The sequence below is a fragment of the Anabrus simplex genome, chromosome 5 (genome assembly GCF_040414725.1).
Source record: "Anabrus simplex isolate iqAnaSimp1 chromosome 5, ASM4041472v1, whole genome shotgun sequence".
In the NCBI taxonomy this organism is placed as follows: Eukaryota; Metazoa; Arthropoda; class Insecta; order Orthoptera; family Tettigoniidae; genus Anabrus; species Anabrus simplex.
In genome coordinates this window covers 113,747,170-113,761,475 of record NC_090269.1, presented here as the reverse complement: position 1 = coordinate 113,761,475, position 14,306 = coordinate 113,747,170, and the positions used below count along the sequence as shown (strand labels likewise).

Below are 14,306 nucleotides of genomic sequence, written 5' to 3'. Positions count from 1 at the left end.
GTGTTCTCGCCGTAACCGAAGGATAATACAGTTTATCATAGGAATTTCTAAGGGACAGAAAAACTATCATTACAAAGGCGTTCTTGCTATAGTGGACTTGGTGTTGTTTACCGTTTTTACTTGTGTGTTACACCCCCTCGCGTATTTGACACCCCTTGGCTTTTCGAGATGAACAAAATTTTAAAAATACACCTCGCTTACAAGATTCCCCCCCCCGCAACGTAATTCGTCAGAAAACGATTCTGCTTTGAAGCAGTTCTGATGATACCACACAAATTTGCGAATAGTTTCATCCGTACGACCCACGCATTGACAGCGCTTCGCAGTCATGCGGTTCATCTGTGTTTCCTACTTAAGAAATGTCCGCCTCCGTAGCGTAGGCCTATTGCAGCTCTAATGACGTTGCACAAATAGGGGAATAGTTTTGTCTGACTCGCGCATTGCAAGCACACATCAGTCATGTATATACGTCATTGATTTGTAGTTAAGAATATCCACCAGCGCAATGGTTAGCACAATTAGCTGCCGTTCTGGAGAGCCTGGGCAGTAAACATGGTACATGCAGCTCCCTTCCACTGGAGGGAGGCCTGTCTAAAAAATGAGCTGTACCACCACGGGATGACAAAAAGAGTTTACTTTTGTTAAGAAATATTTGCAGTTGTTGCTAGGCCTGTTAATATAGTCAGGTGAGGTTATTAACAAAGTGATCGTTTAATATCTCATAACTCGGGCAATATAGGGTTTCTTGGGAGAGAAGTGGGTTAAAAACGTTATAAAAACCATCCAATCACAATTATTTCACTCGCCAGTGTACCTAACAATTAATAATAATAATATTGGTTTTTTTATGTCCACACTTTATTTCAACGATTTTCAGAGATGCCAAGCAAAACATACTAGGGTATGTGTTAACAAAAAATGGGAGACAACAAACGTACGAAATTAAACCTTATGATAATAAAACGCATAACTGCCACACCTGTAGATATCCATAAATGCAGAAAACTTGCCTCTTATTTAATTTTATTCCTCACGTCGTGGAACTAGACTCCTTTAGTCTGGTAATTTTTATTTATGCAAGTTCTGATAATTCTTTCAATTTTGAGGAGCTAATCAGTTCTTTCATTTTTAATTTGGAACAGGGTTTCACAAGTATAAGAGGCTTCCGGCAGAGTTACAGGTTTATAGCGTCGGATCTTGGTGTCTATTGACAAGCATTTCTTATTATATATTGACCAGGTTAGAAATTGGTCTTTTTTCATTTTGATAGTAGTATTTATCCATCTTTCTTCCTTTAAGTTTTGTGTGATGATTTCGCTGTTAATGTTTTGATAAGTTATGGAGACTTAATTTATGGTCAGGGGTTTCATGGGCATGATCTCAATTTTCTCAAAGGATATTTGTAATCCTATTTTTAGGGAATTTTTTTGGACACTGGTGATCTGGGATGGACTTCTTTCAGTTTAAGGGGTAAGAGAGCTAAATCGTCCAAAAATCCAAGCATTTTGTTCTTATTGAGGGTTTTGCTACAATGGAAGATTAAAAAAAAGGATTTCACCGTCATGTTAGGCACTTTTATATTTGATGTGCTGTATTTGATTAGAGAATTAAAAACTGCCATTGTAACTGGTGTAAAACCTTCAAGTATTATGTTTAATATATTTTAATTATATTTTATTAAGTGCTAAATTATATTTTATTAAATGTAAATTATGACTTAATACATGGTTCTCCTGTAAATATGTATTATAAATTTGTATAACCTCAAATACGTATTGTGTAAAAGTTTAACCTCAAAATCTGTTTAGTTGAAAGCAGTAGAAAACTCTATAATGTTCATATATTAGATTTATGGTGTATTCTACACCTGAGTATTGTGCTGGAATATGGTTAAATAGCTCTCACTACAATCTAATTGATATCCAACTTCGCCAGGCTATGCGTATTGTATCCGGCACGCTGTACTTAACTCCATTGCAATGGTTACCTGTCCTTTGCAACATCTCTCCCCCTCATACAAGGAGACAACAAGCACTTAATAGCTTATGGTGCAGAATAGTGAAGAATGAGGCCCTTCCTATACATCAGGATATAAAGCAGCACACTACAACTAGGCTGAAATCAAGAAAACCAGCGTGGAAGACACGTTTGGACCTGTCATGTCTTCAGTTCAATCCCAGGAATGTCTGGAGAGAGGAGTGGAGGATGTCGTCTCCCAGTGGCTTGTGTGATATCTCTGACCCCAGCATGAAACTGGCTGGCTTTAGTCTGCCCCGTGCTGTTTGGTCAACCCTGAATAGGATCCGATGTGTCAGTAGGACTGGCGCAGCCTTACATCTGTGGGTAGATTCTCCCTGCTGCGACTGTGGTGCTCAAGTGCAGTCTATCAAGCACATAGTTCAAGAGTGCCCCCTACGTGCATTTCCTGGCTCTGTGGAGGAATTTTTTGAAGTAACACCAGAAGTGATTACGTGGATAAAAAATTTGGACATTAAAATATAAAAGTGAAGTCCTGATGCTGTCACCAATTTGTATATTTGTATATTTTGAATTATGTTTGTATATTTTGATTGTCATGTACACATCATACGCTAATAATAATAATAATAATAATAATAATAATAATTAGATTTATTGTATATGAAGGGTTCTAGAAACTTGCTGTAAGGTTTATTATCCAGATACATGGAGAGACATTAGGAATGTTGGAGAAATCTCTGTGTGTATTGGTAAACAGTAAACGAAACTTCGAGTAGGATCCTTTACTGAAGTACTCCATTCGACTAGCTGGTCAATCGATGTTTCGAGTGTGTTCCATTAGATTGTTGTAAGAACCCTTCCAGAAATCAATAATTCTATATGGTTGATCGAACCGTATATACCGTATTTCACGGCATAATCGTCGCCACCGCGTAATCGTCGCATCCTTTATTTTCAATACAAAAATCGGACTTTAAACCTTTAATTACATAATCGTCGCACGTCCAAATTTTGTTCACTAATCTGGTTAAAAGGTAAATGGAACTGCAACGTAAGTTGCACATGAATGCGCAATTTAAATGCGTGTATGGTTTATGGGCAATTTGGCAACACAGTCATGTTTGCGACATGTTGCACAACGTATAAATAAATAATACCGGTATATGTACGACGCATGGCTTACCGGTAGACTATCGGCAGTTTGACAACGTGGTCGCGAGACAGTGTACTATTTATTCACCCCCTACATATTATGAGTTCCCATTTGAAATACGCAAGGCTGCAAGTTATCGCTTATCGGCAACGTCGCCGGGAAATACCGGCTAGGTAGGTTGAATGGACCTCGAACCAGCCCTCAGATACAGGTAAAATTCCCTGACCCGGCCGTGAATTGAACCCGAGGCCTCCGTGTAAGAGGCAAGCACGCTACCCCTACACCATGGGGCCGGCTCCTGTGTTATTGCGCACGAAGTGAAATCCAAGACGATAACGCAGATTTCCACGGAATTATTCAGCCGAATTATTTACGATGTCTCAGTTGTCATCGCTAGACTCTTATCTTACTACTACGTCATAAGTGTCCGGGCATGGGATGAAAACTTTTATCCAAGCAGTCAAGATAATTATTATCCAATGCTATTAAAGTTTTACTTTATAAACTCGTCAGTACTGTAATGTAAAATCATCAATAACTGGGAAGAAATATTAACCTAATTACCGTATGTTTAAAAGAAATTGAAAAAAATGAATGTTTGTTACTGACGTCTCGGAATACAGTCAACTATACAGTAGATCTACACCGCGCTAGCTAGAGCTCCGATTTGCGAGCTTTGCGCAAGCGCAGTAGAGTGTCGCAACCAGCGAGCTAAACTGATAAATTGCTGCATGCTTCCTTGCTGCCTAACAGTATTGGCTGCTCTGGAATGGACAGATCACAGATGCATTTTGTTTCAGATTTACGTGATTACTGTAGACATGTGTGCGTGAGAATTTAAGTTTTTAATTTGTGTTTTGGGTGTTTGCAGAAATAATTTGTTTTAATAGTGAACAATTACGGAAAGTCATTTATATCGCAAAACATTAACGTGTGAAGCATTTATAAGCGATTATGGGTAAATATAGAAACTATTCTGCGGGCTTCAAGCTAAGCGTAATTGCCTTCGCTGAACAGCGCGGGAACAGAGCTGCAGAAAGAAAATTTTCTGTGAGTGAAAAGTTGGTGCGTGACTGGCGGAAAGTAAAAAACAAGCTAAAAAGCACAAACCCTTCTAGACGCGCGTTTAGAGGTCCTAAAACAGGGAAGTTTCCTATAATTGACGAAGAAGTGTTTAGGTATGTCAGTGAAATACGTAACAATGGCTGCAGTGTATCATATGAAATGTTACAAATTAAGGGACAGGAGGTAGCGCGCAAACACAACATACCGGTAACTCAGTTTAAGGCGACTCGTGGGTGGATTAAGGGGTTCATGCGACGACACAATCTGTCAGTGAGAAGGAGAACAACACAGCCAAAAGTTGCCTGCTGATTACACGGACAAGATTGTAAATTTTCACCGATTCGTCATACGTTTGCGCAAGGAAACTTCGTACTTGCTTTCTCAAATCGGTAATGCCGATCAGACTCCAGTCTTTTTTAATATGCCTCGCAACAGCACTATTGCGCTAAAAGGATCACGGAGTGTATTAATGAAAACCAGTGGTATTGAGAAGTTGCGATGCGCGGCAATGCTATCCATTACAGCTAACGGGAGAAAGTTGCCGCCTTACATCATTTTCAAGAGGAAAACGATGCCTAAGAATATACAGTTTCCCCGTGGAATTCATGTACGAGTGCAACCAAAGGGTTGGATGGACGTAGAACTCATGCTGGACAGGGTTAAAACTGTGTGGAATAGAAGACCTGGTGCACTACTAAAACAACCAGCTCTGCTTGTTTTAGATAGTTTCCGAGGTCACCTCGTGAACGAAGTGAAGCAAATTCTCACTACAAATAAGACATTACAGATAGTCATTCCTGGTGGCCTAACATCTGCTTTGCAGCCACTAGACGTATGTGTTAATAAACCCTTTAAAGACCACTTACGTCGATTTTACAACGAGTGGATGATGAGCGGCGATCAGCAATTGATGCCCGCCGGAAATATCAGGCGTCCACCCTTGGACTTGTTATGCTCGTGGGTGAAGAAGAGTTGGGATCTTATACCACCTGAATTAGTCTCCAAGAGCTTCAAAAGGACTGGGATTTCGAATGCACTAGACGGTTCCGAAGATGACGCAGTGAGGCAGGGAGACGAAGAATCTGATACTGGTATTAACAGAGGCGAGGACGGCGCATCAGATAGCGAAACCTGCGATAGCGACACCGAAGATTTGGAATAAATTGCATACCGGTAAGTCCGCATTTCACAACAAAGCGATAATTTTTTGCAAGTGTAATATTTTAACTTTAATACTCAAATTAGTGACAAATTAACTTAATACGTTCATTTTTATTTTCAGGTTGGAAAAACGTTCGCCGAATTGTTGCGAAAAATTATGAATTTTGTTTTAGACTATTTTAATTATTTTGATGTATAAACGCGAGTATTACGTGCATCTTAAATTTGTATCAAATACAATTTAGTTATAAATACATTTTTTGAGTAATACAAATACTGGTATTAAATATTCATCGTATAATGGTCGCACCCTACAATTTTTTTCGAAAATTTTGGTATAAAAAGTGCGACGATTATGCCGTGAAATACGGTATGTCGAGTCGTCAGTGAGTGAGGCGGTGAATTCAAGAGAGTGTATGTTATAGTGCACGAGTCAGTGTTGTTCATATCTGTACTTGTCAGAATCGACTTCAGGGTACTCCGCTATTAAGTGTTGTAGTGTCATTTGCTACTGTGTATAATTGTGTGTTGTGGCTTACAGTGACAATAAAGTAATTTATATAAGGAAGTGAACGTGTTCTCATGTGATATTTATTTCCGTCAAATAAAATCGCAATGCAGAACGATAAAACTACCTGCAATCGATTCTTGTTCAGCCTGGTGTTATTTGTTAGATATTTCGATTGCTTGGCTGATCAAAATTGCTTACATAAAAGAAGTTTTCACAGAAAACTGGCTAAATTTCCCTGGTAAAAGTTAATGTAAAATATTGAGATTTGTAACTCGTAATTAATGTTCAAAGCCAGCCACGTGACTTAGCTTGGCTGCCTCTCACCCGTAGGCCCCAGGTTCGATTCCCGGCTACGTTGGAAATGTTTACGTGTATATAAGGGCTGGTTCTAGATCCACCAGCTTACAAGATTACCGTTAATTTTAAGAGCTAACTAATGGTGAGATGGCGATCCCGGTCTAGAGAGCCGGGAAGAACGTCAGAGAGGATTCGTAACACTGACCATGCGTCACCACGTAATCTGCAAACCTTCGGGCTGAGCAGCGGTCGCATGGTAAGGCCAAGGCCCATTATTGCTGTAGTTTGATTTGTTTTAGGGGTGTCGGTTAGATTATAATTATTCGCATGTAATTGTGATATTTTGCCAAATTGTTGATGGTTTTAAATCGTTCCCAAATTTTCTGTTTTCCCTTATCCCGTTTTCTTCCCATGCTCCCCCCAAAAACGGAGAATCGAGGTTCCACTGCACTGAAGAAGAATGATGGAAAGGGAGGTGAAGGTCTAGAAGAACCATAAATGCCCCAACCTGGCTGAAGCTAGATAATAATGGGAAATGACTATGATGATTCCTGTATGTGTTGTAACTCGTTCTTACCTAAGAAGTGTTATGGTATGTTTAGGAGAATTCCACCTTTATAATACAAATTAAATATATTCCTTTCAGAATAACCTTAAATCATTGTACATGTTTCGTCCTCATTGCAGGACATCTTCAGCCATCAAAATTGAAAACACAAAAAAAAAAGAGAACAAGGATATACTGTATTTACTCATGTAATAAGCCCCCTTAGGTTTTCGAGACATAGAAAATGAAACAAATAAAACTTAATTTGTCAGAGAAAAACGATTCCGCTTTGAAGCAGCTAGAAGGGTTATGCAGCTCTGATGACATCTTACAAATTTGCAAATAGTTTTGTCCGTACGACCCGCGCAATGAAAACGCGTTCAAGTCATGCGGTACATCTGTGTTTTGTAGTTAAGAAATGCCCGCCACTGTAGCGTAGGCGTACTGCAGCTCTGATGACATTGCAGAGATAGTGAATAGTTTCGTTTCCGACCTGCGCATTGCAAGCACGCATCAGTCTTGTATATGTCTTTGTTTTGTAGTTACGAATGTCCGCCACCATAATGGTTAGCACAATTAGCTGCCTTAAGAACCTGAGTTCGATTCCCCGAACTGTATTGCCAGATATTTGGGAAAGGCAGGAAGGTTGATTTGTTGTAAAAGTGATACATGTAACTCCCTGGGGGGCCTGTCTAAAAAGAGCTGCAACAGTTCGGTATGAGGAAACTAGTTTACTTTAGTTGAGAAATATTCACGGTTGTTGCTAGACCTATTAATATAGGCAGGCGAGATTATTAACGAAGTGATCGTGTAATATCTCGTAACTCAGGCCAATATAAGGTTTTTTGGGAGAGAAGTGGGTTTGAAACTTTATAAAAACAATCCAATCGCAATTGTTTTACTTGCCAAGGTACCTAACAATAATAATATTGGTTTTTTTATGTCCCCACTTTCAACGATTTTCGGAGCGCCATGCAAATCATACTAGGGTATGCATTAATAAAAAGTGAGAGACAACAAACATTCGAAATTAAACATTATGATAATAAAACGCATAACCGCTACACCTGTAGATATCCATAAATGCAGTCCTGTTATTTTTTTTTATTTCCATTGTGGAACTTTTGGCACTATCCCGGCGATACCATACCTAACCTAAACAATGCAGTCTCTCTTATATCATTTATAGCTGTTTCGGTAAATGCTGATATGATAAAGCATGAAATATACTTAAAAATAAGGGTCTGCCTTTCAACAGCTGCAATTATCAAAAGAGTGCTTCAAGTCGCTATATACAGTATTACATTTGGAAACACAACTCATAACATACCCTAGTTATCAGCTGGTGGTTTGGCACGCTTTCAACAACACGGCTCTATTCAGGAGGAGTGGTTTCTGCTACACATACACCAGCTGGGAATATCAGAGACCATCTCCAGAAACCATTTGGGAATAGCTTCGCACAGTTTGGACTCTATAGTCAGAAACAAGACTACTTTTTAAAAGGTTCAAAAAGGCAGTACCTCGAATGCTCTGTCTCGATTGCAGTTGCAGTGCATGGCTGACAAGATGGCAGTGAAGATGCCGTCACTTGGAATGACGACATGCCGGTAGCAGGGAAGTTAGCGGAGTAAGACAATTAAAATGAAAGCAGTGATCAGGTTTACTGTGCAGTAGGCTTACTGCTCAACTGACTGACAAAAGACTGCCCATTGAGTTATTTTTTATCAATATTGCATAATGTGATGATACGATACCCTTTTCCCTTTTCTTTACGAGGTCGCGTATAAACTGCAACAAATCTTCATAGCAAGTTTTTAAGACCGTACGCCCTTTCTGACGTTGACCTCATCAGAGGAATTAACGCGATGAAATGCATGATGTGATATGAGTAACTAAAACCGATTATTTTATATGTAGGCCTAGAAGTCTTGTTCACCATTTATTGACTTTTAACATTTAGAAATACTGCCTTCCAACAAAAATAGCCAGTATAACTCAAATACATTCCCAGGTTTGTTAAAGAACTGTGTAGAATATTTATGTGTATAATTTATAACTCTTTATGGCGTAGAAGTCCTGTGTTCACTGCACAAAATTTGAGGTTATTGCATATTGGACCCCCCTTTACGTTTTTTTGCTGTAAAAGTGGGGTGAAAGGGGGTCTAATATGCAAGTATTTAGATTTTGAAAGACACTGGAAATTCTTGGTACCTGATCCTATCTTTGTGCACTAATCAAAACTTATCACATTAAATATAGGCCCTAGTCACATTATTACACATGCATTTTGAATTAAATCTATAGAGTCTAGTCAAACGACGTCATTATAAAAATATACAACTTCCATAACACACATTTTACACCTATGAAAGTACATTTTGGTGTTAAGATCTGTCCTTAATGTACTACAGTTGAATGCAGTTCTTCATAGAAGGATCTTTCTGTTGTATATTGTAGCACTTGAAATATAGGTTAGTATTTGTTAAAATCTTAGGGTGTTTTTGTACCGTTCTCTAAAAACAAGTTTTAAATAAAATATGTTCTACACTTTTGCTGAAGGCTGTGGTTTCTATTGAATTGGGCTGTTCTTGAGGGGAAACTTCTCTTAAAAGTTAAGAAAGCTGAATGCCGTGCTTGGTTTAGTAAAGATGTTGAAAATCGTGTAATCATTCTTACCTAGTAAGTCATCACTCTCCTTTTCCTCAACCTGTGTAATTTCACTGTTAACTTTTATTGTTATGATTATGTGCGTCCAGATTTCAGAAGAATTCCTCTAAATTAGAGCCGATAATAACTTTGTCACAACCATCACCATTCTACTAAGATAAATTTTCCTGGTTTTGATCCAGCTATATTAATTTACTGAATTATTGTAAATAAATGTTAATTTCTTTTAAATTACAGTATCCTGTTGAACATCCAGACAAGTTTCTCAAGTTTGGCATGCAGCCTTCCCGTGGTGTCCTATTCTATGGACCTCCAGGCTGTGGTAAGACACTGCTAGCTAAGGCCATTGCTAATGAGTGCCAAGCAAATTTCATCTCTGTGAAGGGACCTGAATTGCTTACTATGTGGTTTGGAGAGTCAGAAGCCAATGTCAGGGATGTCTTTGACAAGGTGAGTTGAATTGCAAAGTTTGTATGAATACTGCATTTGCATGAATAGTTCATTCATAATAATTATACGGTCCTTACCCAAAATGAAGATAACTCCCGAAAAGATTGAATGAAAATACTGGGCAGGTTTCACTCCTCTTCTGAACTACTTTCCAGTTTATACCATTACTAATTGAACGTTTGTCTCCTTACTGTATGTTTACAAACATATGCATATTGGGTACAAATTATCACAAACTCATATATATTAAAATGTTGCTGTAACAAATGCCAATATAGCTAATTATTGATAATTGCAAAATTATTTTTAGTTCTGATTGGTGGGTTGCCTACCCAGCAGTATGTGATAATTGATTAATTTCTTAAAATAAATTTATATGTTATTCAATTTTGGAGTACATCATTATGTAGGATTAATTTCTTGTAAATAAACAGCCTATTTTTTGTCGTTTTTATATTAGGGTGTGGAAAGATTGGATTATTAGTGGCTTTATGGTACACTAGCATGTGCCCGCAGCTTTGCCCGCATTTAGTAATTCAACCGTTACATGTTTCTAAATTCTTTATTTCAAAGCAAATTAAAGCATTATATTTATTAACTCACATCTTTTTGATGTAAATTGCATGAAATACATTATTTTATTTTTATTATATTGTTACTTTCAGCGATTAAGATACCGGGTTGATGGATGGTACAAATAATATTAAAACCATGTAAAAGACCATGTTATATAATACAAAACATATTGTTTCCTTGGAGCTTTGGAATAAAATATAATAATGTCCTTCCATTTGGAGGTAAGATGTATACTGTATTGTGTTTGACTTTCGAACTCTTGAACAATCCCCGTACAGTTGACAATGGCAAACGCACTGTTTTCGAAGATGGAGTCTTACAACTTTAAGCGATTGTCCTGTGTCAAAATTTCAGATCACTGTGTGTCGTAGATTTGACTGGGCTTTGCATACACACACACACTTCCGAAAATTACGGGCTGATGGTTCCTCGTGTCGCGGACAGAAAATGGCTTCCTACTCGATGGACTTACAGTCCGAGGAATACTACTTCTCCTGTGGCATGCTCAGTCATGATGGTGGCTTCAGTAATATGAGTCATCAGTTTCAGAGCCATGTTCATTGCAGAGGGAAGGATTCATATTCCTGAGAAGGATAATCGGTGCCACAATCGTCCACCCCAAGATGTTCGAGGGTACTCCAGGTGACTCCAAATTGTTCAAAATCTGTCGTGTAGTTGACAGCCTCATCTGTAGGACATGTCATGTCGAGAGACTTTTCAATTTATATGAAACCGGATAATTATTGTGAGTGTTGCTTGTTGATGATGTTGACAGCTTCATATCTTGGTGCAAGAATTGCTCTCAGACACAGCCATGCGTCTTAGGTGAAAACCTGTGCCCACCTATGACAAACATTTTAGATCTTTGTTTGCCGTGGATTTGGCTGGGCATCACACACGTGAACACCATCATGGATGGAAGGAAAATGGCTTCCTATTCCACGGACTTACAATGGCACCCTGACTGATATATGTATTATTCCTTGTTTATTACTATCGTCTGTCTTGTCATATATGTTTCCTCTAAATGTGTAAGTGTCCAACCCTTGTCCCCTTTCTCTACGGGGTTTGGGTATGAAGTGAGATTAATCTTTGTAGCGAATTTTTACGACCGGATGACTTTCGTGACGTCAACCTAATCAGATAAGTTAATGCGATGAAATGAATGACATTGTATATGATAGTAAGAATGAAGAGGATGAATCCCGGCGCCGGCACATAGCCCACTCCTCTTGAAAAGCTCCCGGTCTGACGGATGAATCACCATCAACAGCGTCATATGCTCTCACACCATATAAGACCAGAAACAGTTTCCTACGCCCTGGACTTAAAATGGCTCCTTGAATATTGTGTTCTCTACCTATCTTATGTGTGCTTCCTAGCAACAGCGACTCTGTGCATTTAATCTTGGTGACAGCACGTTGGATTGTCATATTCCAATGCACGTTTTCCAATGGTTTTTCGTTCATAACTCACCAACGAAAATGAAAATTCCGGCTTCGAGGTGCATCTACCTATGTTCAAAATTTCAGATCTCTGCCTGCTATAGATTTTGCTGGGCATCGCACACAGACACACAGACAAACACTTCCTTTTATAATTATAGAAGATTATTTTAATATTCGGACATGAAAACGTGAAAAATGCAGGTCCCTACCCTACCGACGTAGTGTATACGGTGGCGTGACCCTCTGAAGGCAAGCAGAGAGTGGCTCACCGAGCCCATTGTACAGGATATATGTCTCTCTCCTCTTTCCTGTCTGCATACGGCTCACGACGTGAGGAGAGAACAGGAAGGGGTTAAATGTATTTTACTTTCAATGCGGAACTGCACCTGCAGCCACCTTCTGAGAAAAGTATACAGTAGAACCTCGATTATCCGTTCCCGGAAAATACATTTTCCCGGAATATGCGTCCAAATTACGTGGTCCCGCGAGCATCGTAATTAAATCACGTTGTAAAAGTCCCGCATCATCTGTTCCTCGAAGAAACTATTTCCCGGATCAACCGTCCAGAAATTCCAGTTCCATCAACGCTAAATCGTCGATCAATCGTTTTTTAATAAACTGTATCTCACGAAAGGACGGCTATGGCATATTTATGGATCTTGGCGTTAACGCCCCGTCACTGCAATAATTAAAGCAAGTACTGTACCGGTACCGTACTGGAAAAGCGATCGGCGGTGAACTTGCATAAGAGACCACCTTAGCATCGCATCGCATTAGAGAATCTCGGAAAATCATAAAGCAGAAAGTGGCCACAACAATAATAGCAAGGAGACACGCCGCATTTTGACAGCTCTGCTTGAAGATGGAACGAGTTTCGTCGAATGTTCGCACTTATAATACGTCCATATTATGTCCAGGGTTAGACGTTTATATTTTTTCATTTTTTTCATTCGTACTGCCGAAGAGGTTTTTGGCACTTTGCTCAGGGCACTGCAAAGGAACTGGGCTTTCAGGCTGGAATCGAAACTGCTCCTTCTTAAAACAAATTCAGTACCTATTTTTGATATTATCGTACATGATTATGTTAGCGAGACCAAAACAGATGTTGCATCTTACATTTTTAAAAAAAAGCCATGGGAGGTTTTGGGATTGCCTATTACTGTAAGGCTGGAAATTTTACGTTTTCGTATTAAAATACCAAAAACCGTCGTACTGACATGTGCAACGAGCGCGCTTTACAGATGACCTCAAGGTCACGAATAACCGTAATTTCTGAAGTTTTTATATTTCTTTTATCTTTCCAATAATTTGTGATGCGCAGAATTGAATATAATGCATTTGAGAACTTTTAAGAATTGATACTTACATTTGAAACCATGTTTTCGAGTGCAACATAACCTTTAAATGTCGATGTAGGCCTAATTTGCGTGTTACGAGATTTTCAGAAACTGACTGCGAACAGTATACCGGGGACCAAATTACAATGAAAGATTAAGAAATGAACGGATTTTGCCATCATTTTGGGTGCTTTTGTATCTAATGTGCTTTATTTTATTAGATGAGAGAATTAAAAACTACTTGTGGTCGATTGTCGTTTGGCTTGGCGTTATTAGATTTTTCGAAGAGTTTGGCTAGCCAAATTAAAGTTGCTGAACTGAAAGAAGTTTTCACGAGAAACTGACGAAGATTCCCCTGTAAAACTGAATATAAAGACTCGAGATTTTGAACTTCCGTACCGGTAAGTAATGCGGTTTCGCGGTCTAACATGCCCGCCTCTCATCCAGAGGGCCCGGGTTCGAGTGCGACCAGGTCAGGCAAATTTACCTGGATACAAGTCTGGTTCCAGGTCCACTCAGCCTACGTGATTACCTTTAATTGTGGAGCTATCTAATGGTGAGATGGCGACCCCGATCTACAGAGCCAGGAATATCGGCCGAGAGGATTCGTCGCACTGACCATGTGCATCTCGTAATCTGCAGGCCTTCGGGCTGAGCAGCAGTCGCTTGGCAGGCAAAGTCCCACTGGGGCTATAGTTTGGTTTGGTTTAGGAGTTTTTGTAAGATTATAATTATACATATTTCATTTTTGTGATGTTTAGCCAAATTGTTGATGGTTTTCATTCATTCCCAGATGTTCCCTTTTCCCGTGTTGTATGTTTTATTTTCATGGTCCCTCGAAAAACGGAGAACAGTTATGATACTCGCGTTAAACAACAGCTGAAAGAATCTTAACATGCTAGCATTGTCCACTAAACTTTTCAGTTTTTATGTTTCTTCGTATTCAGGTTATTCTTTTTCCAATTTAGTTTTCTGCTCTGATTCAGGCACCTGATCTTCATCTTCAGTCGAATCAGGCCGACCTTTTAGACGATGAAGTGATAACTGAAGTAGGTAATGGCCTGAAGTAGAAGGTGTGATTGAAGTCGTTCAGTCACCAGAATCGGATGAT

The 14,306-nt window shown here is 39.1% G+C and overlaps 1 protein-coding gene across 1 annotated transcript in view; it reads left to right on the top strand.

Moving 5' to 3' along the window:
• TER94 (Transitional endoplasmic reticulum ATPase TER94) overlaps positions 1 to 14,306 on the top strand; it is a 117,893-nt gene that overhangs the window by 74,465 nt on the left and 29,122 nt on the right. The window contains exon 10 of the mRNA XM_068227580.1: positions 9,622 to 9,834. Within this exon, the coding sequence (XP_068083681.1) occupies positions 9,622 to 9,834 (213 nt within the window). The remainder of the gene's footprint in view (positions 1 to 9,621; positions 9,835 to 14,306) is intronic.